A 27,875-nucleotide genomic window follows, 5' to 3' on the forward strand; every position below is an offset into this window, starting at 1 on the left:
CTGCCTTAGCTGATAATGGCAAGTTTGCGTTGTTAATTAATTTTCTGCATTCAAAATCAAAGCTGTCTGATTCAAAGTATCTGAGAATGAACGAGCATGCTGTCTGTGTGTGACAAAATGTAACACCGATGTGTGGAGCGTGTGTGAGGTTGTGTGTGCACTGTGGTTTAGAGATGGTCCTTAACTGTTTTAAAATGCAGAGCCAGGCTCACGTCCTCTTAATGAGCTGTTAATGGCAGTACACAGTGTGCCGGAGGAGCAAGCAGCCGAGGGAGATATGTTTCTTCTGAAAAGCTTTCGTTCAGTCTCTGAGTTTGGAAGCAAAGTCACAAAGATAATCCAAGATAAACAGATGAGTTTGAGACCGGCTGAGAAGGCAGATTCTGACACCGCAAGGACAAAAGTTGTTGGCAGGAAGTCAAATTTCATTTATAGAAAATAAATGCATATTGGAACATTGATCATAAGCCAATAACATCATCACTGCCTGTGGCACTACCACATGAATTCAAATAGGGCAATGCCAAGGCCAATCCAAGATACTTCTCCTTGGTTAAGGAAAAGGCAAACTCCTGCTCCTTTTGGTTTGCTTCTTATATCCTGCACTTCCCTGTCCACTGATAGCCAGAGGCAGCAATATTTATTTATATGGCTTGGGGCGTGTGATCTGCAATAATTAGGGTTGCCACCCGTCCCGTAAAATACGGAATTGTCCTTTATTTGAGAAAAAAATGTTGCGTCCCGTATTGAACTAATACGGGACACGATTTGTACCGTATTTTCATTAACTTTTACACCATAATCTAGTTGAATTATTGAAATAAATGAACCTTTACACCATATTCTAGTTGAATTATTGAAATAAATGAACTTTTATACCATATTCTAGCTGAATTATTGAAATAAATGAACCTTTACACCATATTCTAGTTGAATTATTGAAATAAGTTCACTTTTACACCATATTCTAGTTGAATTATTGAAATAAATTAACTTTTACACCATATTCTAGTTGAATTATTGAAATAAATTAACGTTTACACCATATTCTAGTTGAATTATTGAAATAAATTAACTTTTACACCATATTCTTCACCTGTGGGCTATATTACATCTGGGCTGATGTGGACATAGGAGGATATTTCAGCTGCTATATGGTTGGCTGTCTGTACAGTCATGCAAGTTCAATGCTATTAAAGCACTTTACACTTTAAATCAAAGCATTTTGTTTTTTCAAGTTTTGGGGCTTTTATTTGGCTCCTGCGCGGCTGAAATCAGGGCGTCCCTTATTTCTATTTCTGAAAGGTGGCAACCCTAGCAATAATGCTAACTGCTAACTACACAAACAGACATTTTGTTATCTGTAAATAATGCTTTTTCAGACTTCTTTCAACAGAGAACCATCAAACCTTGTAGATTGCTAAATTAGATGTCTTGAATTGTGATCTTGGGCAGCATGGTGGTGTGATGGTTGGCAAAGTTGCCTCACAGAGAGAAGGTTCCTGGTTGAGATGTCAGCTGAAGTATTGTTTGTGCAGAGCATTCCTGTGTTTTTTGTGGGCATTTTTGAATTCACAAGTAATTCTAAGCTGACCTTTAACCATTTGCATGTTGAGTGAAGGACAAGTCTTGTGGAGGCTCGTGGTACATTCAATAGTCTGAGGAGCCAATTTAAAAAAAAAAAATTAATGGATAATGACATATTTGAAGTTTGCAGACAGATAGCACCAAAACATGAGGCAAAAAGCCAGGGAAATAAAGAAATTAAAACACCCCTGGGTGTATGTTAAGGACAGTAAACCTTCATAAGGGACAAAAATGACGTGAACTGAAACACTTTTTAACAGAACACTGCTATTTTTAGCCTCTGACAAAGCTCTGGAATGTCATTATACTTAGATAACACTCTGGATAGGTTCCTGACAGGAAGAACAAAAATGAGAAGTTTATTTTAACTTTGTAAGTGTACAGACTGTGTATGTAAAGGACAGTTTGTACAGGCATCTCCATCCAGAGAGTTTGTGGCCTCTGCTTCCTACACTTGCCTACACTATTTTGTAGATATTTAAGTACTGATCCAGTTCTACGGAAACTGGCAATGAACTCTCCTCCTTTTGTTTCTAATGACCGAGGTCGGTAGTCGACTTCTGTACAGACTTATGACAAGAAAGTAAGACTAGATAAGGCCTTTTTATACACTTCTTGCACACAAATTAGATGGAAGAGAGTCAGGAATCTTAGTGTCAGCAGAACCCATATCCACACTCACTTGAGTGGAATGGCATTTTTGAGTCTGATCGGAGGCTCATAGCAGTTTATTCTGACGTAGCCCCTTTGCCGTCTGTGCTAACTTTACATTTTGCATAACCAGCATTTAATTCTGAACTATGTCAAAATGTTCTTTTACTAACATTCTCAAGAGAACAGTCTGAACTCTTGCTATACAAATGAACATCTTGGAGTGAACACTTTCCTCTTAGGGAATTTGGGTCATGCTGACATTTGTTTAAGAAGTTAAGATATACCTTGAGCTATAACCTGATTCTCTTACTCATGAGCTTCCTGTTGGTACTGTATACCTGTCGAGGTGTTTGATGGTCAACAGCTGCTAAGGGCAACGGGTTCAGCCTCATCCTCTATAAAAGCATGTCACCGTCTTTGTTAGCTTCTTTTTTCACATTTGGCTCAGAAAGATCCCAGATTCTGCGGTCTCTTTGATTGTAATAAACCTTTTTACGCATTTAAAAGTTGTCTTTTTTATCCTTTTTTCTCAGAGAGAGAGAGAGAGAGAGAGAGAGAGAGAGAGAGAGAGAGAGAGAGAAAACCCAAGTAACCACACAAGCTAATTTTTGTTTGTAAAAGTATGTGCAAAACCCCTGCTGTGAAGACTAATGTGGTTTTGCACCAGGCTACTTCTCAACATTTCGAGGATAATACATAGCTGATAAATAATCCAGCTCAAATCAGTTCACAACATTTTTATTTTTAATCATGCATCCCGTATTCCAGTGCGATATCCTCAAGCTAAGCTGTGCTAAGAGCTGTAACTTCAACAGTTAGTGCTCTGTTCTTTTGCAGACGCCTTAACCTCCCGTCACTGAAGAAAATGGAAACCTGTCTTTTTTAATAGGCTATATTATTTTCTTTTTGGGATGTTCTTTTCTTTCCCAGAAGAAAACCTGTCCTCAAACATGAGCTAAGAAACTGAGCCATTGGCAAGCCTTGGGGGTATGAAAGAAACATCTCCTGTGAGACCTGTAAACCCATAAATACCAGACAGTTGGCAGCTTTTGGAAGAAACCCAAGGTTCTGAAGATGTGAATGTGACCCTTACATGAATTTTACCTCAGGGTGACGTTAGTATTCATCTTATGATGCATTTCCACCCTCTTTTCCATCACAGTAATCCTTGTCTGACTCCCTTTTCTGCTCAATCCATCAAGATTGCTAAAGCAAGAACAAGAGGCCACGCTTCGCCAGCTCCTTTTCATCTTTTAATGGCTTTTGCATTTAATAACGCCACATGGTTTAATGTCATCCCAGCGCTAAATTAATTCTCCCTGCCCCTGCTCTAGGTGGATGTCATAAAAGCAGACATGGAGAGCGCAGAGTGGAAGATTCTGGAGAATCTGATCCTAGAAGGAGTTCTGGACTCGGTGGGCCAGCTGCTGTTGGAAATCCACCTGCACTGGGCGGGGTTCGAGGTGGGCGGAGATGACCCGTCCGTGGTGCGGTACTGGTTCAGCGTCCTCAAGGAGCTGGAACGGGCCAACTTCCTGCTCTTCCACGCCCACAGAAACCCATCCAAACCTCAGCTGTTTCTACACAAACACGTCCTCAACGCCAGCAGCGCTTACACCTTGAGCTGGGTGAATGCTCAGTGGAAGTCTTGAAGGATGCGGGAGAAAACATGGAAATAGTAACGGCCAACGTGACTTTGACCGGTGAGCAGAACTCCTCAGAGCTTTCTCATCGGGCCTGACCTTCTCACAAAGCTCCCTGCTCCTACTTAGACTGCAGCTCATCGCCCCGAGGCCGGCAATGACCCGAGCGGTGTAGAGGGACAGAATAATCGCTCCTGAGGCTCCGTGGTTTATTCTCATAGTGGCTGTATTTGTGGCTGCAGGTCAGTATGATTCAGTCGGAATCATCACAGCACTCTGAGCCTGCCCCAAAGCCCCACAGCTTCTTGAAAGAAAAAAGAAAATAAAGAAGAAAAACCCACTAAGAGAGCATATCCCTTGCAACCCTTTAAGTTCAAAGTAATCCTGGTCGGTATCAAATTTTAATGTGCTCTCTGGTGCATCTCAGCTTGGTGATTCTGCCTTTCTGCTCATAAACCGATCAGCATTATAAGTGCGGCAGCAGCAGCAAATCAGACCTGATCTAATTATGTAACACCAGCCTGAAAACTTCCCTGTGTCAATTTGACAAATCACTTGAAAAAGAGGATTTCTTCTCATGTTTTTTTGTTGAACTATGAATAAAGACTTTCCCAATGAAACAATGCTCCAATTTCATTAAACAGTAATATGTACAGAAGGTTTATTTCCACAGTCATATCACTGAAAAACTTTACCTTCTTTATAGATTGATGACATCTAAAGTGTACTGCACAAGACTTTTAAAAAAAAAACAAAAAAAAAAAGTATCCTCCAATTCTCCTTTTGCAGTTGAGACAATGTTTAAAATTAGCATGTGTACACGTTCTAATTCTCATTACAGGATAAAAAAATACACTTTTCCAATAAGACTGGATACCAGTCCTTTGGCTTTCACTCAAAAAAATATCATGCTTCACAGTTCAGCACATCATTCCTCAGGAGATGAACGCGAACTCTGCGACAGATCTAATCCCAGAGTTTGATCTGTCCATCCCAGCCGCAGGTGATGACCTTGGAGGTTTCGTGCGGGTGCCACAGGGCGCTGATGCACACCTTGTCGTGAGCCTTGATCCTGTGGTAGAGCTTGGTGGTCTTCCAGTCCCAGATGTTCAGCTTGCCGTCTGCATCTCCTGACACCACGTAGCTGGTAGAAAGGAAAGGTTGAGCAGAAAGAGGTGGAGGAGGATGGTATGTTTAGCACTCGTCTAAAAATGGACCCGCTTCTGTCTTTCACCCACCAAAAGGTGAGTCAGAATTGATGCTTTTTTAAAGTCTTCTCTTGGAATTTGAATGTTGCCATGGACACAGAGGAAGTGAAAGCACCTGCTCACAGACGTGGGTGGAGGTGGGTGAAAAAGAGGGACGATGAGCCTAAATATTGGCTAAAATTAGGGAGGTAGAGTGTCCTAGTTTAGGCTCCTTGTGGAGGTTTTACATCAGATAACATGAAGCAGATTTTTCTCCTCATCTCTTCAATTAATGAAAGTATTCAGACACCAGAACAGGAATGTTTATAGTTCTGCTCAAATATGCATTTTGCCCTGTACCCTTTTTTCTTGTATCTTTCATTTATTTTTCTCCTCATTCAAGCCGGATAATTCATCGGTAATAGAAGTAATCTAATTAATCTCCTCTGACTCGCCTGTTACAGTGGAATCATTTTAATCATCTGTGTTGCCCGGCGTTTGTTATACATCAATTAAAAAAAATTAACAAGCTTTGAGAGTCTCATTCTGGTTTCTGTCAAAGAATCGATGCCGTTTATCAGAAAGCCACCGCTTACCTCATGTCTGGGGAGAAATCCACTTGGCAGGCATAACCAGCCACCATGTGACCCTTGAAGACCTTCTTTTTGTTCAGTCTGAAGCGGTTTTGGGCTCCAAAGATAAGTATCTGGTTGTCCATGGACTGGCACGCCAGCCATTTACCTGAATCACAAAACAGTAAACAATATGTAAACAAAAGACTGAACTTGTTAAACAGAAGAGTGCTTTAATGGCATTCGTTTTCCCCACATTTGGAGCAACAACCTTTTCAGTCCAGGGAGAGCTGATGCAGACTTTAAATTGTCGGCTTATAGAAGGATCAAGTTGAAGATATTTATGGTAAAGAAGGGAATATTCTAACCTTTGAGGAGCTAATTAGAAAATATAAAATCCCACGCAGACACTTTAAAATATCTTCCACTAAGGAATTTTATCAGGACAAACCAAACCTATTACAGTATATATTTTGTCCCTCTCTTGCCATGCCGGAGAAAGTGTTAACAAAACTCCGTCTGGAAAGGGCATCATCTCTGAAATGTATGATGTACTGAAAGATTTTCCCCTGATTCGTCTGAGTCTAGATGTAATGCATAGAAAACAGATCTTCAGCTAGCATTGGAACTTGGCGAGATGTGCGTAAAGCAGCTCAGACAGGGACAGGTAACACACGCCTGAGACTCCTACAATATAACTGGGTGATGAGGGTGTATATTACTCCAGCAAAATTAGATAAATTAAATCTGAATATCCCAGACACCTGCAATAGATGTGGGGCAAATAAAGGCACTTTAATCCACCGCCTTTGGCAGTGTGCAAAAGTGAGGGAGTTGGACTGTGCAGGATATTCTCTCATTCAGATCAGAACTGGATCCTAGGCTCTTTCTGCTCAGTCTTTGCCCAGAGGGACATAGAATAAAGCATCATGAAAAAATGTTTATAAATATATGTTCACTACAGGATGGCCAATAGCCTTAACACGGAAACACTTTGGGAAATCTGCTAATGCTGTGTTGCTTGGTGAGCTATGTTCCCGTCTCATATTCTTAAGGGCAGACAGGAGCTTTTCCAAAATGTATGGTGTCGTTTCATCAACTATATGAAGGGCGATGAGTTGTAACGCCTGCTGGGCGGCCCTGACACCTTATAGGTGCATCCTCGGCATGATCCATCTGGCCCTGTTCTCTGGACTGTGTGACAAGGTTCTTCTAAGGACTCATGACTATATGCCTTTTGTTCTTGTTTCATTTTGTTGGTATGGTTGTAAAGAGCAACTACGTCTAGTAGAATAACTTGACCTGACTGTGAATGCTGTACATTCCTGTACTATTTTCCACACTTCTCTGTTGTTATCTGTTCTTGTATGTCTTAGTTATAAAATGATCCAATAAAGCAGCAGCAAAACAGCAAAATTAATACATTTAAGCTTTAATTGTTTCAAATTGCGTAATAATCATGACTTATTTATTTATGTTTTTTTTTTCATCATTACATTACAACTTTTGGTTATTTTTTTGTTTATCCCCAAAAAAGGAACGTTTTGTTGGACATGAGAATAACTGGTGCCATGTTTTTGCCTTTAAATATGTTTAAAAGGTATGAAAACATTAAAGTGTTAGGTTATAATTGCATAAATTGTCTAGATTTCATTACTTTATATACTGTTTTGTGGTTACGTTTGCAAAAAATGATAAAAACCAAATGCTCAAAAATTAAAAACCAAAAATGGAACAAATAAAAACGGAATGTGGGAAAAAATAAAACCGATGTCATCCGTCTCTGTTTCCTCCCTGGATCTGTTTGGTAATTCTGACCCACGATGTTTCTGAAAGCAGTTCTATCAGCATTCTGGGAGCTGATTGGTCCTTACAGCATCATTAGCTGCAATACTTGCTGTTTAATCTCAATATAATACTAGTAGTAATATTTTGCATAACTACAGTCATATAATTCATGCAACAGCTCAAAAAACTGTTTTAACAACACTAACCCAAATCAATATCGGAATCGAATCGGGTCAAATCAAATCTTGACATTTGAATCGATCCCAGCCCTAGTGATCCAGAAGGATCTTTCAGAGTCAAATACTTTTCAGCTGGAATTACAAGGTAAATCAGTAGAAACGTGGATGGAAGACAAAAGAAAAACTTCAAATCTGAGTGGATGCCACTCTGAAAAGGGTATGAAGTCATTATTCTACCATCACTAAACTGGAGAGACTGGGGCAATTTGTGGAAGAATAAAGGTTTTCTTCCCTCATCAGTGGATGTTAAGATCCATTTTCCACAGTATTTCTTGACAACACTAAAGTCTCGAGTCACTACGCGGCAGTAAGAAGCTGCACTTCAGTGTCAAATCATTACACGACTCACTGCGCTTCTTAACGGTAACACGGTGGAAATGATTAATGTGATATGAGAAAAGGATATAGCGTTAGCATGTGTGTGCGCCCTTTCTTCCAGCCGTCGTGACAAAATCTCAGTGAAAATGACAGTACTATCCACAAACGTCAAACATAATAACCCTGGAGAATGAAAACAACTTGACCACTTCCATCACAGCAGTCAGGGTCTGTTTCTTTCAGTAAGATGAAAAGAAAGGGTGGAGAGGAGTAAATATGAGAGAGGCTGAGTTCTGTGGCGCCAAAGGGGGGCTGGGTGTCATTTAAGCGTGAGAGAAAAACTGAATGGCCTCCCACTGAGAACACATTCATTATTCACACACGCAGAAGAAAAGCAAATCATGTTGGGACAAATATGAACAGTGCCCAAAGGAGGGAGGACAGAAAAAAGACAATGAGAAGAACAAAGTATGAAGAGAGGGAAGTAATAGTTTGACAGTAGTAGATAATGACGGGTTGACTGAAGTGTTAGAAGTTGAGATTCTAGTAACGGTGTCACAAATGGGTTTCTTCACATTCCTCATGTAAATCTGGGTAATCTGTTCAGAAGCAGGCTGCCCTCCCGTCTGCAGAGTACTCACAAATGTCCTCACCCACACATCTTGATGCTTTTATAGCAAGTATCTGACAATATCTATGCACAATACAAGTGTTACATAGTCCCTACAGCCAGGCAGTCCTGCATAAATCATGATGGCAATTTCAACACGCCCGTGCTGAACAGCTCTGCCTTTAAGGAACAACTTGACATTTGGAGAGATTTGTGCATTCATGTGAAAGCTGATTAAAAAAACAAAAACATCAATCCCATGTTTGCATATGGATGATCATGATGAAGCTGGTTTAACCCTGTCCTAATAAAATCAACCCAACAACGTCTTCATGATTATATGTTACAGCACGTCATTAAATATGTGCAAAACCATCGGTGTTTCAGTTTTTTTGAGTAGTAATAATAATAATCTCTTCTTTGACCGGTAGTGAAATTTGACAGAGCGTGCCCACTGTTTACATAATCAGGTTAGTTACCCTACCAGGTGCACCTAACTGATCTTCAGGGTAATTGTCTTTAATCACCCTAGTACTGGCTTGTTAAAAACTCTAGTAAAAATGTAAAAAACAAGCGAGGTGAACTGAGAGAGAAGTTGAAGCCTTGTTTGCACAAAGAGCCAACGTTCAGTCGAGCATAATTGGGTATTACTGTCAAAACATCTCAAAATACAGAGCTTGTGGCGCACATGCAAACCCCCCCCAAATATCGGCAGCTCAATGAACAACATAATCTATCCTGCTCCGGCTCTTGGAGGGTTGGAGCTTCTCCCAGCGAGATAAAACCCTGGACAGGTTGCATGATTAGAAGTCAAAAACAGAACAGCCAAGGAAATCTAGCGAGGATCGTTTTAAAGATTTATCACAAGTAAAAAAAAACAAACACCAGAAACTATGTACCTGAGCACATAGGGAGAGACGTGCAGCACGGACAGGTAGGATTCATTAAAGAAATAATAGAGAAAAGCTCCGGCATGAATCTGAAGATGTGATAAAGCTTCAAAGTAAGAATGTCAGCATCTATTTTGGTCCATGCAGTTATATAGATTTGAAAGTTAGAGAAGTGCATCATCCAGCCAACTAATGACGCAAAACACACCAGTTCGCTGATGAAAACATGGAAGATGTAAAATACAGCGAATTATTTTACTGAGAAAAACAGGAAACCTGTCTAAACATAGATTTTAAATACGTTGAAATTATTTTATGAAACATTTTCTGACAGACATATAAGCGTAAGCTTCGTATTGGCCTCTATGATTGTTAATCTCATACATTTTAAGTGACATCACAAATAATAAAAAGTATGGACAAGGGGATGTAAAAAGAGAAGGGTCCACGGGACTCCTGCTTGCATTCTTTCGTCTATAGGAATACATTTTTTAAATTCTATAAGACAAAACTGGCCTTTGAGATGAAAAATAATGGCTTTGTTGGTAATAATGCCTTGCCCTGTCAATGCCTAGACATAACTGTCCTGTGAGACATCACATCCCCTGTTCCTCTAAGCAACGACCAGCATAAGAAGGAATAAGTAGTTCACCATGGGTTTGTGGTTCCTAGCTACTCCACAAGGTGCACCTGTGAGTGTTTTATTAGGATTGAACTACTCACCGTTGGGAGACAGAGTCACAGCTGGCATCGAGTGCATACTGGGCTCAGCGATGTACTTGAAGTCCACAGGGATGTCCCTGAAAAAGACACAAAGTGTGTGAACATGTGCAGCCAAAGAAAGGGAAACATCTTCACATGGTTTGTTTGTGAAGCAATACCAGATCTATATAGTAAATAAATCACTCAGTGCTAAAGAACCTGGAAGATGCTTTTGATGCTGATCTGTGACTGTACTGGAAATATTCATTAATGAATTCCGTTTTTAGCATTTGCTTTGCCCCCAGCCCCTAAAATAATCTTAAAATTATCAGTCTTGAGTGCGATCTTCTTTGGTTTGAAAATAAAGGGAACAAACGTTGCTGTCTCTGCCTCTTTTTTTTTTTTTTATATATATATATATTTGCATCAAATATGGGTTAAGAACAAAGAGTTCTGAACACATCTTGCAATTTGCTTCAAATGTCTGTTTCAGTCGTAAATAATAGTTGAATCAAAAGGAATGGAGGGAAAAAGAGAATTTCAAAGAGGAGATTAAGTAGTGAGAAATGCAACCCCTTGTGCAAATAAAAAAGCACCACTTGAATTAAGGCATGCAAGTGCAGGGAATTAATAGGAGCCCCTGGATTTGTCCGGGCCGGCGACAGCTAAAGAGCCAAACTAAACTCTCAAGACTTTATATCTTTACTGAAATCCAGAAATAATCCATCATGTGGCGAAAACTTGGAAAGGAACAAAGAAAAACAATTGCCACACTGGGGGCTTATTTGAAAAATCGCTGTTTTCATGTTTCACGCCAATATAATTTAGGGGTTAAAGATGCAAACTGACATAATTACAATTAGAAGCAAGGTAACTTAAACACTCTTCTCTAAAATCTCTGACGCAACAGTGACTCTTTTGTAGAACATATACCTGGTGTTTAATTGCAGCAGGAACATCAGAGGGATTTTGAAAAACGCTGAAGGTAGACCAAATAATCAGTTGGAATATTAATCAGGGAAATAAATCATACCAGCCAGTAGTAGTAGTAGTAGCCAAAACTTTGACGCCTGCTGTTAAACACTTCACACTTGTTTTATCTAATATTAATTTTATTTTTTGATATTAAGTAGATGCATATTAAAGTTTCTGGATTGTTTGTTTATAAACTGTTATAACTTGTCATATGGAGACCAAAAGAAAAAAAAAGGCCTTTTCAAATCAGCTGACGGCAGCCCAGATTTCTAAAAATCTACAATAAATGCATAAATAAAACGACAATGAGAACAAATTATCTATTAAAGCTGAGATTCCATCTATGTCTTATTATTTATTAAGACACAGACTTATTATTTATGTCTTATGTTATTTTTCAATTCTTTCTTGCTTTTTTTGTGTCCCTCCGAACCTGAGGTTTCATCATTCCTTTACAAATCAACAGATCCTTCCCTTTGTTGGCAGTGAAGCACATTTTGGATGGATTTTTTTTTGTATCGACTGTGATTCTGCAGTTCTCTTCTCTGGTCATGACGATCCTCCGCTACATACTATCAAGTAGTCTTCGTCTCAAACGTTTGAGCCTATGTGGAAGATCAGGGTAGAATCCAACCACATGTAGGCATTTGGACCACGATAGAAATGGTTCTCCACGAATGCCACTCCATTACCCCGCTGAGTCCTCCGGCCTCCACTTTTATTCTAGCAATAAAGTATGCAGTAATGCAGGGGACAAGTAGCTCACATAAGGGTTTAACCAGATTTGTCTCAAACGGAGACAGTCAATGCGCTTTTTGAACTCACTGGGTGTCTGCTTGCTGATAGTCCATAACTTAAGAGTGAATTTAAAGCAAAAATAAACTCTGTGCTAGTTAATCTCTTTCTCACATACCACAGAGGAAAACGCAGAGCCGGGAATTTTTAGCAAGGATGAAAATCAAAATTAACCAAACAAATGGCTGCGCTTGAATACCCCCCCTTCTTTCAACCGTTCATGCAACCTTTCCTTTATCAGCTCATCTTTAAATATTTATAATCCTTAAGGGCAAATAGCAGCACTTGTTTACCACCAAAGAACTCCCCAGCCGACATCAAAGTCAGTCTTGGTGGTCTCTCGTGAGTGTCCACTGAACATAAACACTGCAGCAGGACTTACACACGCTCGCACACACACACGTAAGCTGGTGACCACTCAAATCATTCATGATGGTGTTTGTACTAAAGCAACACAAGTTCAGCCTTTGTTTCAGCAAACTTCAGTGGGGACTGGGGTAGTCATATCAACACATCTGCATTCCAGATTATTTTAGTTTTACTTATTGAACTTCGTTAATTGATGGAATGCTGTAAATTAAAGTTAAAGGTCTAGGGGGACAAAAAAGAAAGTCCTTGCATAATGGAGCCATGGGAAATTCAGAGCAGATTAGCAGCACAGCTGGATGAGCAGTCATCTGGGAAGTTTGTTGATGCGTTTTCATTTTACTCACAGTTTATGAGCGGAGCAGAGGGTTAAAGCAAGAGCAGGACATGATGCTCCATCATCTGTACTCTAAATGTTTGCTTTCAGTCTTTAATAGAAAAAAAGTCCTGCTGTCTACAGTTTAGGGCTGCAGCTATAGAATATTTTAGTAATCGAGTATTCCACTGAAAATTCCATCGATTAATCAGATAAAACATATTTTTGTTTAGTTAAAGAGCAATTATAATTATACATAAGATGTTAATTGACATTACTAAGACTAAATTATATAATACAGTAGGTTCATGGCTGTGCATTTAAAAACCCTGAACTTACACCAGTTGACAAAATTCCCTGCCTTCACTCAAAAAACTAAGGATCTTACCAAGAAATGTTCTTATTTCTAACTTAAAAATGCAATTACACCTGATAACACGCATCACTTAAAAGGTTAGGTGTTTTTCCCACGTGTTTCAATTGAACTTTCATTTGTGTCAAGCAAATTTTAAGTTCTAGTTAAGTTTTAAGTTAAAGTCTTGATAAGATTTGGAGTTTTGGCAGTGTTCAAAATAAAATTCTGAGAGCTGCTGTATTAGAGCACATTAGGCACCAGTGCTGCTTGATGTTTTATCCATCAATGACTACAGAGCTAAAATTGACAACTACCCAGTTAGCTTTATTACGTTTTTATTTTTCACCCTCATCACTGTATAGCTCTGTGTTTTTACAGATTAAATGCGTTAGCCGCATAAACAGTAGTCATAATTAATACAAACCTAGCCCTCCACAGGGCTAACGTTATGTTAGCAGGGTACCGTAACGTTAATCTCATTAATTAGTGCTACGTTAACTTAATTTTACCTTTTCTCGAGTGACAGTCCTCCGCTCTTGGAGTAAACAGTGGAGGATGTACGCAGCATTGAGGACGTACTGTTGTGGTATCAAGCGCTGTCTTACAGTGAAGACATGCAACAGTGTTCGCCTTGGTGTCCAGCTTGAAATGCTCCCACACTTGACATTTTCTGCCTTTTCTTTTAGTTAAAACCAAACATATCCACCGCCTCTTTCTTCTTCCTTAACGTGCGTGGCGTCAGCGCGTTGGGCCGCATTTAACTTAGTCCAGGCTAAATACCCTGCTTTGAGCTGGCGAAATTAAACGATTCCTCGAGGCAGAGAAAATTCCTCGATCATTTTTTGTAATCGAATTATTCGTTTCAGCCCTACTACAGTTCATTATTAAAACCCACATTCCTGTCGAGTTATGCTTTTCTTTTCTTATGACAACAAATTATTTTTTTCATTCATATAGCAGATTGCTTGTTGCTGATAATGAAAGCAGCCACCCATCATAAGCCTGTGAGCTTTAAGAGGCGAGATTTCAGTTTGCCCGGAAGAAACTGCAACAAGTACTCTGACACAGCGTGCAACGAGAGGCCATCTGTACATACCACTCCCAAACTCGAAGACTCTTGTCGTCGGATGTGCTCACGAAGCGGCGATTTTCATCAACAAAGGTGATTGTGTTGACGGCACCCAGGTGGCGATCATACTCCTGAACCACCTCGCCAGTCCTGACATCCCACTAACATACAGGAGCAGAAAAAGGAGACAAGTAAACATACTAGTTACACTCCACATATCAATATCCTTGTACAGTGATGATTACAGATCTATAAAGAGAAAAATCTGGCTGTGGGACACCTCCTGAGCGCGGCCGTAAACCGTGCCAGCATAGTGGAATTATCCAACTGCTGTGATGTGATGACGAGCCTTAGCATCCAAGCAGGCTGCGCAGCCTTGAACATTCTTTTTGGCAAACAGCATGTGCAAATTAAAATGTAGAGGCAACCACACAGAAGCTGCTCCCCGGGCAACAAACAGGAAAAAAAAGACACATTTCAGTCCAACTCCATTTGTGCTCTTATATTTAAATCTTACCTTTGGGGCGAGCAGCCATCTGTGCTCATAACCCAGAGGAACGCTGCATAATTTGACACTAGCCTCGATTGCTGTGCCAGACTGTGATCATAACTACTGGTCAGATGGAGAATTACAGAGCTGACGCTAATAATTTGTGATAACATCATGGCCCTTTTTTTGTTCTGTCAGCACACTGCTGCGATCGAAATTAAACTCTTATTTGCCCAAGTTTCGTGTTGCTCATTTTAAAAGTTGTTTACCTGATAATGGGATCGGATAAGTTGTACATTTTCTTCTTCCCTTTTCCTTTTCTATACCCTTTTGTTGGCTGTGATTAATGACTTGCTCTAATCCTGTCAGCCACGGTACATCTTGAAACTTGCACACAACTAAACACACAACCGCTGAAGGACAAGACGGGAGCATATTTCATGGTGCGGCGGGCTCAGGCTACGTACAAGAGGAACCTGCACGTGCATCTTCTCGGACAACGCGACAGGATCGCTCTTGGTGCTTTACCTGAACAATCTTCTTATCCGACATGCCGGCCACAAAAAGGTTCTGTTTGTCCTCGTCTGGGTTGAACTTGACACAGTACGGAACTTTCCTGTTGGTGAAGCGGGAAATACACTGGCCTGTGGAGGAAAGAAAATTGAAAGTCAGAGATCCAGAATAATCCACGGCGGCTTTTCAGAAAAGTGCACTAGAGTTCAGAGTCGACAACTTTCAGAGCTGTTTTGCTCAATCCCTGCAGCAAGTGACAACCCAGCTGTGAAGCAGGAAAAAAAAACTAATTTCCTCTGCTGAGCACATACAAGCATCCCTCCCTCAAATACTAAAAATGACAGCACAAATGTAAAGAGGAATGTAAGATTGTAAAGCTGTTTTCAACAGCATTATTGTTGTGTTGTAGCCAGCAATTAACTACAACAGGGACAATTGTGGAATAAAATGCTAAAACTTAAAAATGTTGCATCTGTGCTAAAGCCTCAGCAGCAAGAAAGACACAGCGCCTATAGCAACAAAATATAACTAAGAAAAGGAAGGAATGATTTTCACCAAATTCCAAGTAACACTGACATGAGTTATTTAAATCATGGAGCCTCTGTGTGATCAACAGGTGGGGGATTTAACTCTTTTCTGCCCTCTGCTGGAACAGCAGTCTTGCACTCTCACGGGTGGCAATTAAGTTGTGATTTACAGCTTTCTGAACTTTGAACATCAGAATCCAAGTGAAATGAAACTTACTTTTGAGTCGTGAAATAAATCAATGAATGAATAAATAAATAAATAAATAAATAAATATTGGCTCATTCAGTTCCTGCTTACGGTGGAATGGTCAGGTTGCATTTTTAAAAAGCCGTCATTATTATTAGAGCACAAGAAAATAACTGGAAAATAGTTTGAAAATGTGGATATGCAATTTCTTTATGTAATCAAGAGACAGCAGCAGCATCTGTCTGTAACAGAGGTGGAGAGTGGCGCCTAAGCCTTCATAGAAGAGGCCTAAAACACATTTTGTTTCCTGCACATCGACTATAGCTGATGAGACTTCCTTCCCATGCATAAAGACGATAAATATTAAATGCATTTGGATACATTTACAATACCAACGAACTACTAGAAAGCCAAATATAAGCAGAGGGTATGAATTAGCGGGTTGTTAGAAGATGCACACTTTGTAAGAAATATCTGATCTCAGAGTACCAACAGGAAAAATGCCTTTAAAATGAACTTAAATGGCTTAAGTCAGTTATTCATTTGAAATACATTGATACTGTGATTCTGAAGAAACACTTCACCTGTCTCAGAGTCCCACAGTTTGAGATAGCGGTCGTATGCAGCACTGAGAAACTGGGTCCCGGTGTTGTTGAAGCAAATGTCTCGCACCGCTTTGCTGTGACCTGCCACATAGAAAAGTTACACATTTACTACACTGATGCCCACAGCTTTGAAGAATATGAAATGTACCCAATAAACAAAAATAATAGATTTTCAAGAAGAAAGATGATGCAGGATATGAGAGGTGAGGAATAAAGAATCTTTAAATGAGCCTAGTACAAAAAACCCCAAAACAAATAAAAAAGAAATCACAAGCTTTAACAATCTTTTTAATGCCTTTCCGGTTGTTTTCTTCCCCTAATCCCAATCTATGCAACTATTCGGCTCTTTCGCATTCAGACAAGGTGATGCGAGTTCCCAGCGGTATCCGTGCATGCAGACACCTCCCTTGTTAAAACTCGCTTTTATCGGAGCTACACGCTTTCCACTGCGATAACAGAGCCCACCGAGGCTAAGTGCCTGCCTTCGTGCGTGCTTGCTCTGCCCCGACTCGCTGGCAGACCAAAGGAAACGGAGCCGCTTCAGAAAGAATTGATGTTTGTGTACGCAAGAAGGAACAAAAACTTTACTCCTGCTGAAACTACTCGAAGCAGAGCACACCGAAAAGCAAACAGCCCAACGACTGAATTAAACATGAAAATATGACAATCATATGCATCTTCCCACCATACATACAGTCCCTACAAATGTAGAAAAAATTGGGGTTCAAGAATATGTGAAAGTAGCAAATCACACCTCATGTTTCTGTTTCTACTTTGTGAACAGAAAGCCTAAAAAAAAAAAACCTGAGAAAATAGATAGACTCAGAAAACATGTATATGCCATACAATAGATGATCAAACAGCACAGCAACAACAAATTGAAACTCAAATATTCTCTTTACAAAATAACCGAATACAACTTACACTTTAGCAGAATGAGAGAGCGAGAGAAAAAAAAAACATTGTAAACTGAAGCTTCTCCTACTCACAACCTCCTCAGCTAGTCACTCGCTGTCAGTTCATTCATTCCTAAACCGCATATTCTCTTTCTGTTCTCCACCTCCTCCCATGTCTTGTGCCTTCCCTTGCCCCCCCATCCCCTTCGGCCCCTGAGCTGCTGAATAATACATGTTCTGTGAAGGAGCTGACAAGCAGAACCACAGCTGCAAACAATCTTTATTCTGACAGCGTGCTGTCTCTGGGATGAGTAGAAGAGCATCCTGCATGCATAAGCCTAACACTCCCCTCCTCTGACCCCATAACAATTAACACAAAAAATAAAATTTTAAAAGAAAAAGAGAGATCCATGGCATTTCTAAGAGCAGTCAGCAGGCATTGATGCTCCAGTAATGCTGAGCTCGCAGCCTGTCACTGCTCTGCATTTCCCAAAAGGCTGAGCCCATTTAGACCACCAGCATATTTAACGTCAGCATGTTTGCCAATGATCCATTGTTGTTACATAAAAGGTCTAAACAAAATATTTAATTCAGGATTTAGTTTTAATAGAAGATGCAGGATGACAACTTTCTTACCGATGAATGTCCTGATACACCTCCTCTCAGCGTACACCTCCCACAGCTGTGGAGACATTGAACAACACATGAACACAGAGTTTTTAACAATGCATGCGTGTGTTAGGGACCTCCTGTCAAGATCCAAAGTCATTTATCCACAGTGAAGACATGATGTTGTCTCAAACAATCTCAGTAAGGCTGACGGGGAATGGGAGGGCTGGAGGAGGAGATGTGTCCCCACCAAGATTAAAGTTGAATAGTACCGTCCTCCCTGGAAAGTAACAATTTTATTCATTTTTTCCCCTCACTTTAAAAGCCAAGTCCAATGGGTGTCTGATAATTAGTTTGAATCTTGTCAGTAAACAATGGCAACATTTGATCTAGTTAAGATGTAAAGCGCACAATTAAAAAAAAAAAACACCAGAATCTGAACACCCACCCCCGGGATATTCTTAATATTACACTAATTTTCGTTTTACCACGAAAAAAGAATCAAAAGGACACGCTTCTTGAAAACAATACAGAAAACACAAATACAACACATTAGGCTAAACACGGACTGAACACGGCAGCCAGCCTGAAAAGAATATATAGTATGTGTATATTTAGAGTTTGGTCCTGATGGATTAAAACTCTACCCATGAGCAGCCATCTCCTTACACACACAAGATGATTAACCCCATCAAAAATAAAGACGGATGAAATATGTCCCGTTTCTATAACACCCTGTTGATTATTCACCTTGATCTTGGAGTCCATGGAGCTAGAGAGCAGCAGGTGACCGGAGCTGGGAAACAATCGGATAGCGCTGACACCCTGAAAAGTAAACAGAGGAATGAAAAATTAATTCATTTTAAATGTGTTTCTCTTCATAATTTTAGTGTTTGTCACCACTCCAGATCCAGACTCCATTAATGAAGCAGGAGTACCTGTTTTGCATATCCACCACATGTCTACCCAAACACAATTTATATCATTGTTCAGATGTGTTTCTGGGGCATTTTTAGGTTTGGTAAGACATCTGACGAGTCATGAATTTCAATGTCGTTTTCTGTTTTACTTCAGTTTAAATGAGCCAACTGAACTGCTGTGTTCTAGCTTGAGGCAAAAGCAGCATTACAACTTATTTTAATGTCCACCCCATAGACATATGTTGATTAGTAATTTTTTGGAGGAGGCCAGGCTGTTGCTACTGAGGCACTTTTTGAGTAAACAGCAGCTGAATTATAATGGGTCTAAGGTGGAATATGTGCAGAGCAGACTTTTCCTCTAAAAGCACTTTCCTGAAATGTTTCACAAAACTTTTGTGACACCACGCAGGCCATTTTCTGACTATTATTTCAACATGAGTGCTTCCATATGCTTATTTTTCACACCTCTTTCAAATTACACTCTGTAGGCAGCTATTTCGTGCACAAAGCAATAAGAAGTCAATTTAAACCTTGAGTGATTTTTCTCTCCCTAAAGCACACGGATACATCGAAGGCTTCAATCAGATCTTTCTTGGAATAACCATGTCCTTGGTGTTATATCTAATATATAAAGACATTATTTTAAAAGATTCAGAAGCTATGATACAGCTCCTATAAAAAAAAAAAAAACAATATATGGATATGTTATCACTTTACATCAACACAGTTGTGGCAACTTTTACAAACGTAATTCCAACATGGGCTGCACAAAGGAAAATATTTTGTCTGTGTGAAATATCACAGGAGGGTCAAACTGTCCTTTCTGCAACTCAACATAATCATAAAAATATAACCACAGCAAAAAGGGACGCAAGTCTGAACAGTTAACGTAGAGAATACACCACTAGAATTTTCTTATATACAAGAAAACTACTTGGACTCACCTTGGTGTGTCCAGACCAGACATGAATCTGTTTCTTCGGAAGGTAACACTTGTCCGGGGTCTCTGCAGAACGCAGGTTGATGCCCACGTCCTGTGGAACATGGAGGTATGACCTGCCTTGGTAGTCATACATGTCCTTGACTGTGGGAGAAAACAAAGAAAATAAAAAACAAATGTTAAAAAAAAACAAAAACATTCAGCAGTATTTTTATCCAAGATCTTTTTTTAAAGAGTAAACTGATTAAAAGTCTTAGCTCTAAGATTTTTAAAGGAGAACATGTTTTAAATCCTTGACTTTCAATTAGTGTAACAAAAGCTCAACTACTCGATCAAAGTTGCATATATAGATTGGGATTTCTTTACATTCGTCAAAATCTGAAAATATACACAATTCTGCGACATCAACAAAGAAATATTTGGAAGGATCAGAAACACACAGAGAGATTGATCTGTGAGATCCTATTTCAAAACTCTGTTCAGCTCACAACTCAAACTGTAGTTTCAATCTAAAAGTGGAAAGATTAAATGATCATGTTCGGTGAATGCCTTCAATAGTCAAAGCCAAAGAATAGTTCAGTACCGTGGAGAATTGTCTTCTCTTCTCCAGGAGCCTCCTCCTCATTCTTCCCCTTCTTTTGCCTTTTGGCTGTGATTTCATCCAGCTCCTTCTGCTCTTCCTGCACAATAAAAATGAATCATGAGACAATTACCAAGCACATCTTATCTTTTACATAATTCTGAATATAGAACAAGCACAGTTCAGTTACTTTAGTCTCAAATAAATTCTTGAGTGTAGAGATGATTTTATTGTGCACACTACATGAGATTATTGGGTTTCAAAGTAGGAGCATGTTCACACTGCATGACTGATCAGATGCAGGGATCACACAGAGATAGATTTTTCACCATACTCACTGATTTGTCTGGTTTGGAGAAAGCTGCTAGAGCCATTGTGCGAACATTATGAAAACAACTTTCTTTCATCATAATAAACTAAAATCTAGTGAATCAACATGTTTTGTTCACCTTGATGTTGAAGACACACCATATCTTCTTTATTAAATTAATTGATTATAAGTATCTGGCAATCCTGAATATTTCATCAGTTTCTGTTTCAGTCTAAGGAATCCCATCTTTGAAGGGTTTACACAAAGCACTTGCTGAGCTCTCACTAAAGGCCTCTGACTTCAGGCATTTGTTGGCAACCCCAAAATTTATGACCAAAATAAAAACTCAGGCTCAAAATATTGCGATATGCACCTTACTTAAAAAAAAATAAATTCTGTGATCGAATGGGGTCAGACAGTCGGTGGTAAGAAGCACAAACCATACAAAGTTGTAGAAAAGGTATCACAGAACTAGATACAACAATTTAAAAAAAAATATATAACAACGTCAAGCCTCTAGAAAAGTCAACTATCAGGTAAAACAAGTGAGTCTTTTCGTTCTCCAGTGACTATTGTGCATGTGGAGTTTCATATTACTTCTGAATGAACCCTGAACTATTTATCTGCACCATACCAATCAACTAAATATCAATATAGCATAATTACAATGAAAATGAATCATAGTACGAGCCACTCCATTGTTGGGGCGTGAGAGAGCGTCCTGTGCTGATGTGTGCGCTCGTGGGAGGCTCGCGCTCATTTAAAACACTCATTTAAAAAAAGACCATCAAAGTTTTACTCAATCAGGATCAGTGTCAGCCAACAACATGTTGGTTATCTAGTGGTCTTGACCTGCACTGTACAGTATTTTCTTGCCTTGCTACAATTTTAAACAACTCAACTACGTAAAGCCGGAATATGTCCATACATTGTACAGTATATTGGGAGGAGGGGAGAAAAAAAACTAAAAACACACATACCTCTGAGGGTTTCGCCACATCTTTCTCATCTACATATTTTGCCCATGGCCCAAGGAAGTTGTCTATATCTCCAGCTGCTCCACCTTTGATCTTCCTCCTTTTCTCTCCCTTCTTCTGACAAGTTTCAAACACAGTCAACCCTGGAGGAAGAGAAGTATAAAACACACCTTTTAAATATGTGTGGGACCCATAGTGGTTTTGAGCATGTTGGTGGACACTGGACACCCCCACCCCATTCTCATGTATTATTTTTCATTGTTTTAATTTGTCCTTGAGTATTATATTATCTGCAATCTCAACTTATATTTTGGTAGGTTAATGTAGGTAAGATGAGTAAAGCGCACACAGGCACTGAAGCCAGCTAGATGCCCTCAAGGGTCCTTTGAGCAAGGTGCGGGCGGCTGCGTCATTCAGACAACGGACAGCCTGCAGTTAAGGTGCTGATGTTGCTTGTGTTTCTGTATTTTCAGGTGAGCAAAAGAGTGTAAAGATGCATAAAAAGCAGCAACACAGATGTATAATGAATGTGTGCGTGTTATGGACTGTGTGTAACGCAAATATAAGATTATTGTCGGAGTATACACTTTAACTACCCAGTTGTCGGAAACGGTGCTCCACCTAGCGGTAGCAATTAGCTGAAAAAGTGACGGTGTAACCACCTGTAGCTTGCTAAAATGTAAATTGAGTGAGTGTGCAGAATATTGTGAATATAAGTTTATTTTGAAGATTATAGACAGGACACGGACATTTTATGCTTATTTTTGGTTTATGAGCAAATGTATATGTGCCAACGGACAGCCTGCAGTTAAGGTGCTGATGCTGCTTGTGTTTCTGTATTTTCAGACAAAGAAAGAGTAAAGAGTTCTTGATAAAACCCCATGCACGCCTGGACGTCCATGTTTTGTGTCCAAGTGTGCAACATATGCTCAAACAATACTTCACGCCACAGATGGCTTAGTAAAAAAAAAGATAAAACACCTTTTTTTCCATTGATAATTACCTTTGTTTTTCTCGGCCTCATCCACTGCACCAATGTAGCTACTAGAAGATACTTGGTGTGTGTCAACAGAAGGATCTAAAGCGTAACCTGTTAGCAGACATGGGAGGAGTGATAGGTCAGTGAAATTTAAACAGGATCAATGCACAAACTACAACATTCATAACTATCAAAGAATTATACATAATCTTACCATACGTGGAGAAAGTCCTTCTTTGCTGTTCAAACATAAAGTCATTGACGTGAGCAGGTTCTGCATAACCAGATAACATGTTCCTGGGAGCAGACATCTGCTGGGTCTTAAAAGGATTCAATGGCCCAAACTACGAAGAAAAAACATATATTTACCAATAATGCTACAGATAATGGATTGAAAGGTGGAGAAATAGAAATTGTTAATCCAATCAGGAAATCACAGCTACCTGCACACACAATTGCAACAACCAAAGACATTCTTACTGGATGTTTGTGGATCCTTTTAGTGAATCTGTTTCGTTAGAGAAAAAAAAATCTTTTGATTGGAGGTTCCTTTTATATATATCTTTGCTGGATTTAATGTGTTATTTTCTGTCTATATGACATTATTTTTCCAGCTGTTGAGGTCAAATTTCAAATAAATTACCTTTGAAAATCAATCATTCAATCAATAAAAAGACTCCTGTAGAGAGAGTATAGATATAAGGAATATTTCTTCTCTCTTCTCATAAAAAGCGTATACTTTTTGCTATGAAACCAAACCAGCCAACGAAGGGTTAAAAAGTAAAAGCTATACCTCATACTTTTGCATAGTGTACTAGGCACTGTTTGTGATAATGCAAATGAGACTGGTTCCCTTTCTCCATTTACTGATGTCAAGACAAGGAAAGTTTATTTGTATAGCACATTTCAGCAACAACGCAATTCAAGGTGCGTACATAATAAAAATAAATAATAAAAACATTTACAATGCAGTGGCAGTATAAAGAAAAGTCACACTTAAATTAGAATTACAATTTAGTACTAAAATCAACATTGTTTAAATTTAAATTCAGAATAGTTTAAATAATTAAGTCAAAGGCTGCTGTAAACAAATTAGTTTTAACTGTGATTTAAAGGAACTGAGGGTTTCAGCATTCTCACAGTTTTCTATAAGTTTGTTCCAGATCTGTGGAGCAAAAAAAAGTTCAACCCTGCTTTTCCATGTTTGGTTTGGATTATAGGGGACACAGAGCAGACCTGAACCAGAAGACCTGAGATCTGGATGGTTGATAAGGCAGCAACATGTCTCTGATGTCACTCCAGATGTTCACTATCAGTTCTCATAACACACTCCACTTCAGCACTATATTCACAAACAGTTATGGAACAAATACAAAACATATTGATATTTGTTTCATATTGCTTGATAACAACTTGTTCCTGATAATAAACTCTGATAAGTCAATATGGGGTTTGAACTGAATTTTTGGCTAATTATATATATTTTTTAAATTTCTGATGAGTTTTAGTAATGTGCTTAGCCAGTAATTCATATTACTTGAGAGTGAAATTAGCTGTGTTTTTCCCCCATAATATACAAGTTGCTTAGCTGAATGTGATTTAAAAAAAAAAAAAATCAAACAGATGCTGGTGAAGTAGGACTTATTTAAATCTTTGACATCTTGGACCAGATCTTTACTTTGCTGTCATGTGGTGTCATTGTGGCAATCGGTTTTAAGTATACTCAACTATTTGAAACTTATACATTTCTTTGAATAAACCATATCTACAAGTTGTGACGAACAAAATGTTTGATGCCAACAGCACAGCAGTGTACATATCTGACATGATAAGAGTGTTCTTCCTTTCCAACTTAAGCATTATTGCAAATGTAATGCTTCAAGCTTTGTATTATACCATGCACGAGGACAGATAAAACATATGTCTTTAGGAATGGTCAACATTCATGGTCCAGATGAAAAAAAAAAAAAAAAAGGAGCTCATCCCAACTGTTGAGTAAAGCCTGAATTATGGTTCTGCGTCAAAACGACGCTGTGCCTACGGCGTGTGGTTTTTGTACACGCAGAGGACACGCCGTCACATGCGCCGTCACTGACGTGCACCTCCCGAAAATTGTAACTACGCGTCGAGGAGACGCCGACCACACGCAGACCGAGAGGGCTGTGATTGGTTCGTTTGAAAGCGAAGCATTTCCGGTTTCCGGTTTGAATCAGTAGTGAACTTCCAGGGCTTTTTTCTTCGTTTATATGTGATTTTTTTTGTTTTTTGCACAATAGTTGTCCTTATTTCTTTGATTTACTGTGACCGGAAAAAGTCGGATAAACCATTCAGAAAAAGATCGCTAACTAGTGGCCGCGGGGGGTACTGCACCGCGACCAAATGGAGAGACGGAGAACTCTGAACGATTCGTGACGGTGTCACGGGTGCGCCATGTGCTCTGCGTGTGTGTGACGCAGAAGCATACCCACACCTTAAGGACGCAAGATTTCCCATAGATATGTTTGAGTTGACAATTCTGGTCACATATAAACTAAAGTAAGTCGAGTCAAAACCATACCTGAAACACATCTGACTGTGCACAGACTTACCTCGGGTGCAAACATGGTTTCAAATGTTGGGTTGAAAGCAACTTCTTTCAGTGAAGGGTCCAAGTGTATGCCAGTCAAAACAGCCTCCTAATAAAACATCAGAATCAGACCAAGTCAGGTTAAACAAGACAGGGAATTTGACCCGGTTATTTTCGCTCACTGTACAGTAAATAGACAAATAACAGCTCTTATTAACATATATACCGTTTTAACAACAAACTTGAGGTTGTACATGAATATAAATACCTAGGTGTCTGGATCGATGACTCCCTCACTTTTAAGCAGCATATAGAGAAACTTGTGAAGAAACTTGAGGATAAAACTGGGTTTTTACTTTTGAAATAAGCTGTGTTATTCCTTTAATGCTAAGAAGTGACTTGTTGCTGTTACCTTTTTACCAGTACTAGATTATGGAGATATTCTGTTGCTTAATGTCTTCATATGATCGATACTGCATATTCTGCTTCCCTGAGGTTCATTACAAATTGTAAACCATTGACACGTCACTGTGAGTTATACTCTCGGGTTGGATGGTCTTCTCTGGCCACCCGAAGGCTCAGTCATTAGTATACTTTTATATATAAGGCAATGCTTGGTCTGCTGCCTTCTTACATCTGCTCCTTGATTGTACAGAGAAGTCCTGGTTCTTACTTGCTACGTTCACAAGACTATACCTGTTGCTCTCTGTTCCTTTTGCCCGTACTGAACTGGGCAAAAGAGCCTTTGTTTATTCTGCTCCTTCAGCCTGGAACACATTACAATATGACTGGGGGCTGGCTAAAAGGGTTAATTTCTCTGAGAAATTTTAAATCTAAATTGAAAATACTTGAGGCCGACTCCATTACATGTACCTGTTTTTTGTGATTTGCTTGCTTTTTTTAAAAATTGTATTTTATCTGTTGGTGTATTCCGTCATTTATAACTATGTGTTGTAATTGCTGCTGGCTATCTTGGCCAGGTCTCCCTTGGAAAAGAGGTTTTTAATCTCAATGGGATGTTCCTGGTTAAATAAAGGTTAAATAAAAAAATAAATGTTTAAAAAGTGAAAGGTGCAGCAGTATGAGGTAGACATAGTTATTGAAAGGTGCACCGTTACAGCATATGATTGTGGTTATTATTATTATTATTGCACAGTGGTTGAAACTATGAGTGATGAGATTCATCAGAGCAACAGCTTGGGGGAAGAAACTGTCTCTGTGTCTGGAGGTTTAACATACAGGACTGTCTCAGAAAATTTGAATATTGTGATTTTCTATACTGCAATTACAAAAACTAAAATGTCATACATTCTGGATTCATTACAAATCAACTGAAATATTGCAAGCCTTTTATTATTTTAATATTGCTGATCATGGTTTACAGTTTAAGAAAACTAAAATATCCTATCTCAAAAAATTCGAATATTCTGGGAATCTTAATCTTAAACTGTAAACCATAATCAGCAATATTTCAGTTGATTTGTAATGAATCCAGAATGTATGACATTTTTTTTTTTTTTTTTTTTTTTAAATTGCATTACAGAAAATAAAGAACTTTATCACAATATTCTAATTTTCTGAGACAGTCCTGTATATACCACACCAACTAAGGGGATCATACATAGCAATACATCGATGAACTTGTTGAACTTATTACAAAATCATTTTTAAAATTAATCCTAATCAACTACTTTCTGAATCTTAAACTATAACAGTGAATTAATGATACTATGAAAAGCGCCAGAGACGCTACTTTACTGCTAAACTCAAGCGTGAGCTCAGACACTGCGATCATTGATAAAAATATTCCCCACTTTCTCCAGAAGTTGCTCTCATTTCCATGTAAATACGTACAATTACAACTATAGATGTATACACGTGTATTTAATCTACAGGTGCAAATATCCAACTTCTACGCGGAGCTAACGCCAGCTAGCCTTTACTTAGCTCACCTTTACAGCGACTTCAGGGGCAGAATTGAGGACAGACAAAGTCAAAGCTCCGCCAGACTTCACGGGTTTGAGGTGAGCCATGGCATCCGGACCCACTGACTCAACCTTCTGGGTTCTGGCTCCGGATTCTGACTCGTTTTCCGAGTCAGAGTCGCTCCCGTAGGAAACGAGGGAAGAAACGGCGGCAGCCATGTTGAATGTTGTGACTCCGCCGGAAGCGGGAGGGTGGTACTTCCGGTGACTGAAAGAAAGAAAGAAAGAAAAAAAAATCTAAACGGAAGAATTAAAACAAGTGAAAGAGAAATAAGTCACATTCATGTATTTCTATAAATAAGGCAAAACATACATAAATACACCTATTTCAAATTATTCCGAATGTACGCTGCAAAAGTCTTGTTGTTTTTATCAAAGTTATACACAACAGAAAATTCAAGAACCTGTCTCTCTTAAACCTAATGACAGTTAAGATCGTTTTAAACATCTGTATGGGACAGTGTCATTTAAAAAAGTCAAATCAGTGCTTTGTTAAGTAGAATTTTAGAATAATTCTGTTCAATCTTGAGGTAAACTGAACATTTTTTTTTTCCTTTTTACATCTTGTCAAAAAGAGAAAAAAATAAAACACAAGTGGCCATTTAAACTTCTATCAAACAACAATACTTGGGAGTACTTAACTTTTGCACTGTATGTATAAACTTGAAAACTACATTAAGTTGTTTTGGTGTGTGACTTTCAGACCAAAACTACAGATTAGTTAG

At 39.0% G+C, this 27,875-nt stretch overlaps 2 protein-coding genes across 3 annotated transcripts in view; one reads left to right on the plus strand and one right to left on the minus strand.

The window, feature by feature from the left end:
• The window catches only part of mettl24 (methyltransferase like 24), a 49,770-nt gene extending 44,996 nt beyond the window's left edge, over nucleotides 1–4,774 (plus strand). Inside the window, exon 5 of one of the 2 annotated variants that reach the window (XM_061747042.1) lies at nucleotides 3,576–4,773. In XM_061747042.1, the coding sequence (XP_061603026.1) occupies nucleotides 3,576–3,893 (318 nt within the window). In that variant the 3' untranslated portion in view covers nucleotides 3,894–4,773. Of the gene's footprint in view, nucleotides 1–3,575 lie in introns of both variants that reach the window. The other variant, XM_061747043.1, reaches the window with a different exon arrangement.
• Nucleotides 4,565–27,316, minus strand: cdc40 (cell division cycle 40 homolog (S. cerevisiae)). The gene is made up of 15 exons (XM_061747041.1): nucleotides 27,118–27,316; nucleotides 25,188–25,274; nucleotides 22,814–22,943; nucleotides 22,624–22,710; nucleotides 21,624–21,763; nucleotides 20,337–20,433; nucleotides 19,758–19,897; nucleotides 18,644–18,718; nucleotides 17,921–17,966; nucleotides 16,368–16,469; nucleotides 15,085–15,200; nucleotides 14,094–14,227; nucleotides 10,212–10,288; nucleotides 5,668–5,812; nucleotides 4,565–5,028 (listed from the first exon to the last, which is right to left on the minus strand). Exons 1-15 carry the CDS (start codon nucleotides 27,307–27,309, stop codon nucleotides 4,851–4,853), a joined length of 1,746 nt encoding a protein of 581 aa, XP_061603025.1. The 5' UTR covers nucleotides 27,310–27,316; the 3' UTR covers nucleotides 4,565–4,850.
• Between the last annotated feature and the right edge of the window lie 559 nt (nucleotides 27,317–27,875).

The sequence above is a fragment of the Cololabis saira genome, chromosome 18, assembly GCF_033807715.1.
Source record: "Cololabis saira isolate AMF1-May2022 chromosome 18, fColSai1.1, whole genome shotgun sequence".
Lineage (NCBI taxonomy): Eukaryota > Metazoa > Chordata > Actinopteri > Beloniformes > Belonidae > Cololabis > Cololabis saira.

What these genes read in the sequence shown, in the direction of transcription:
- cdc40 (XM_061747041.1), bottom strand. Translation starts at nt 27,309, where the DNA reads ATGGCTGCCGCCGTTTCTTCCCTCGTTTCCTACGGGAGCGACTCTGAC. An exon ending in CCCCTGAAGTCGCTGTAAAG is followed by an intron (nt 25,275 to 27,117) that starts GTGAGCTAAGTA and finishes ATGTTTTATTAG; the next exon opens with GAGGCTGTTTTGACTGGCAT. An exon ending in AAGGACTTTCTCCACGTATG is followed by an intron (nt 22,711 to 22,813) that starts GTAAGATTATGT and finishes GTCTGCTAACAG; the next exon opens with GTTACGCTTTAGATCCTTCT.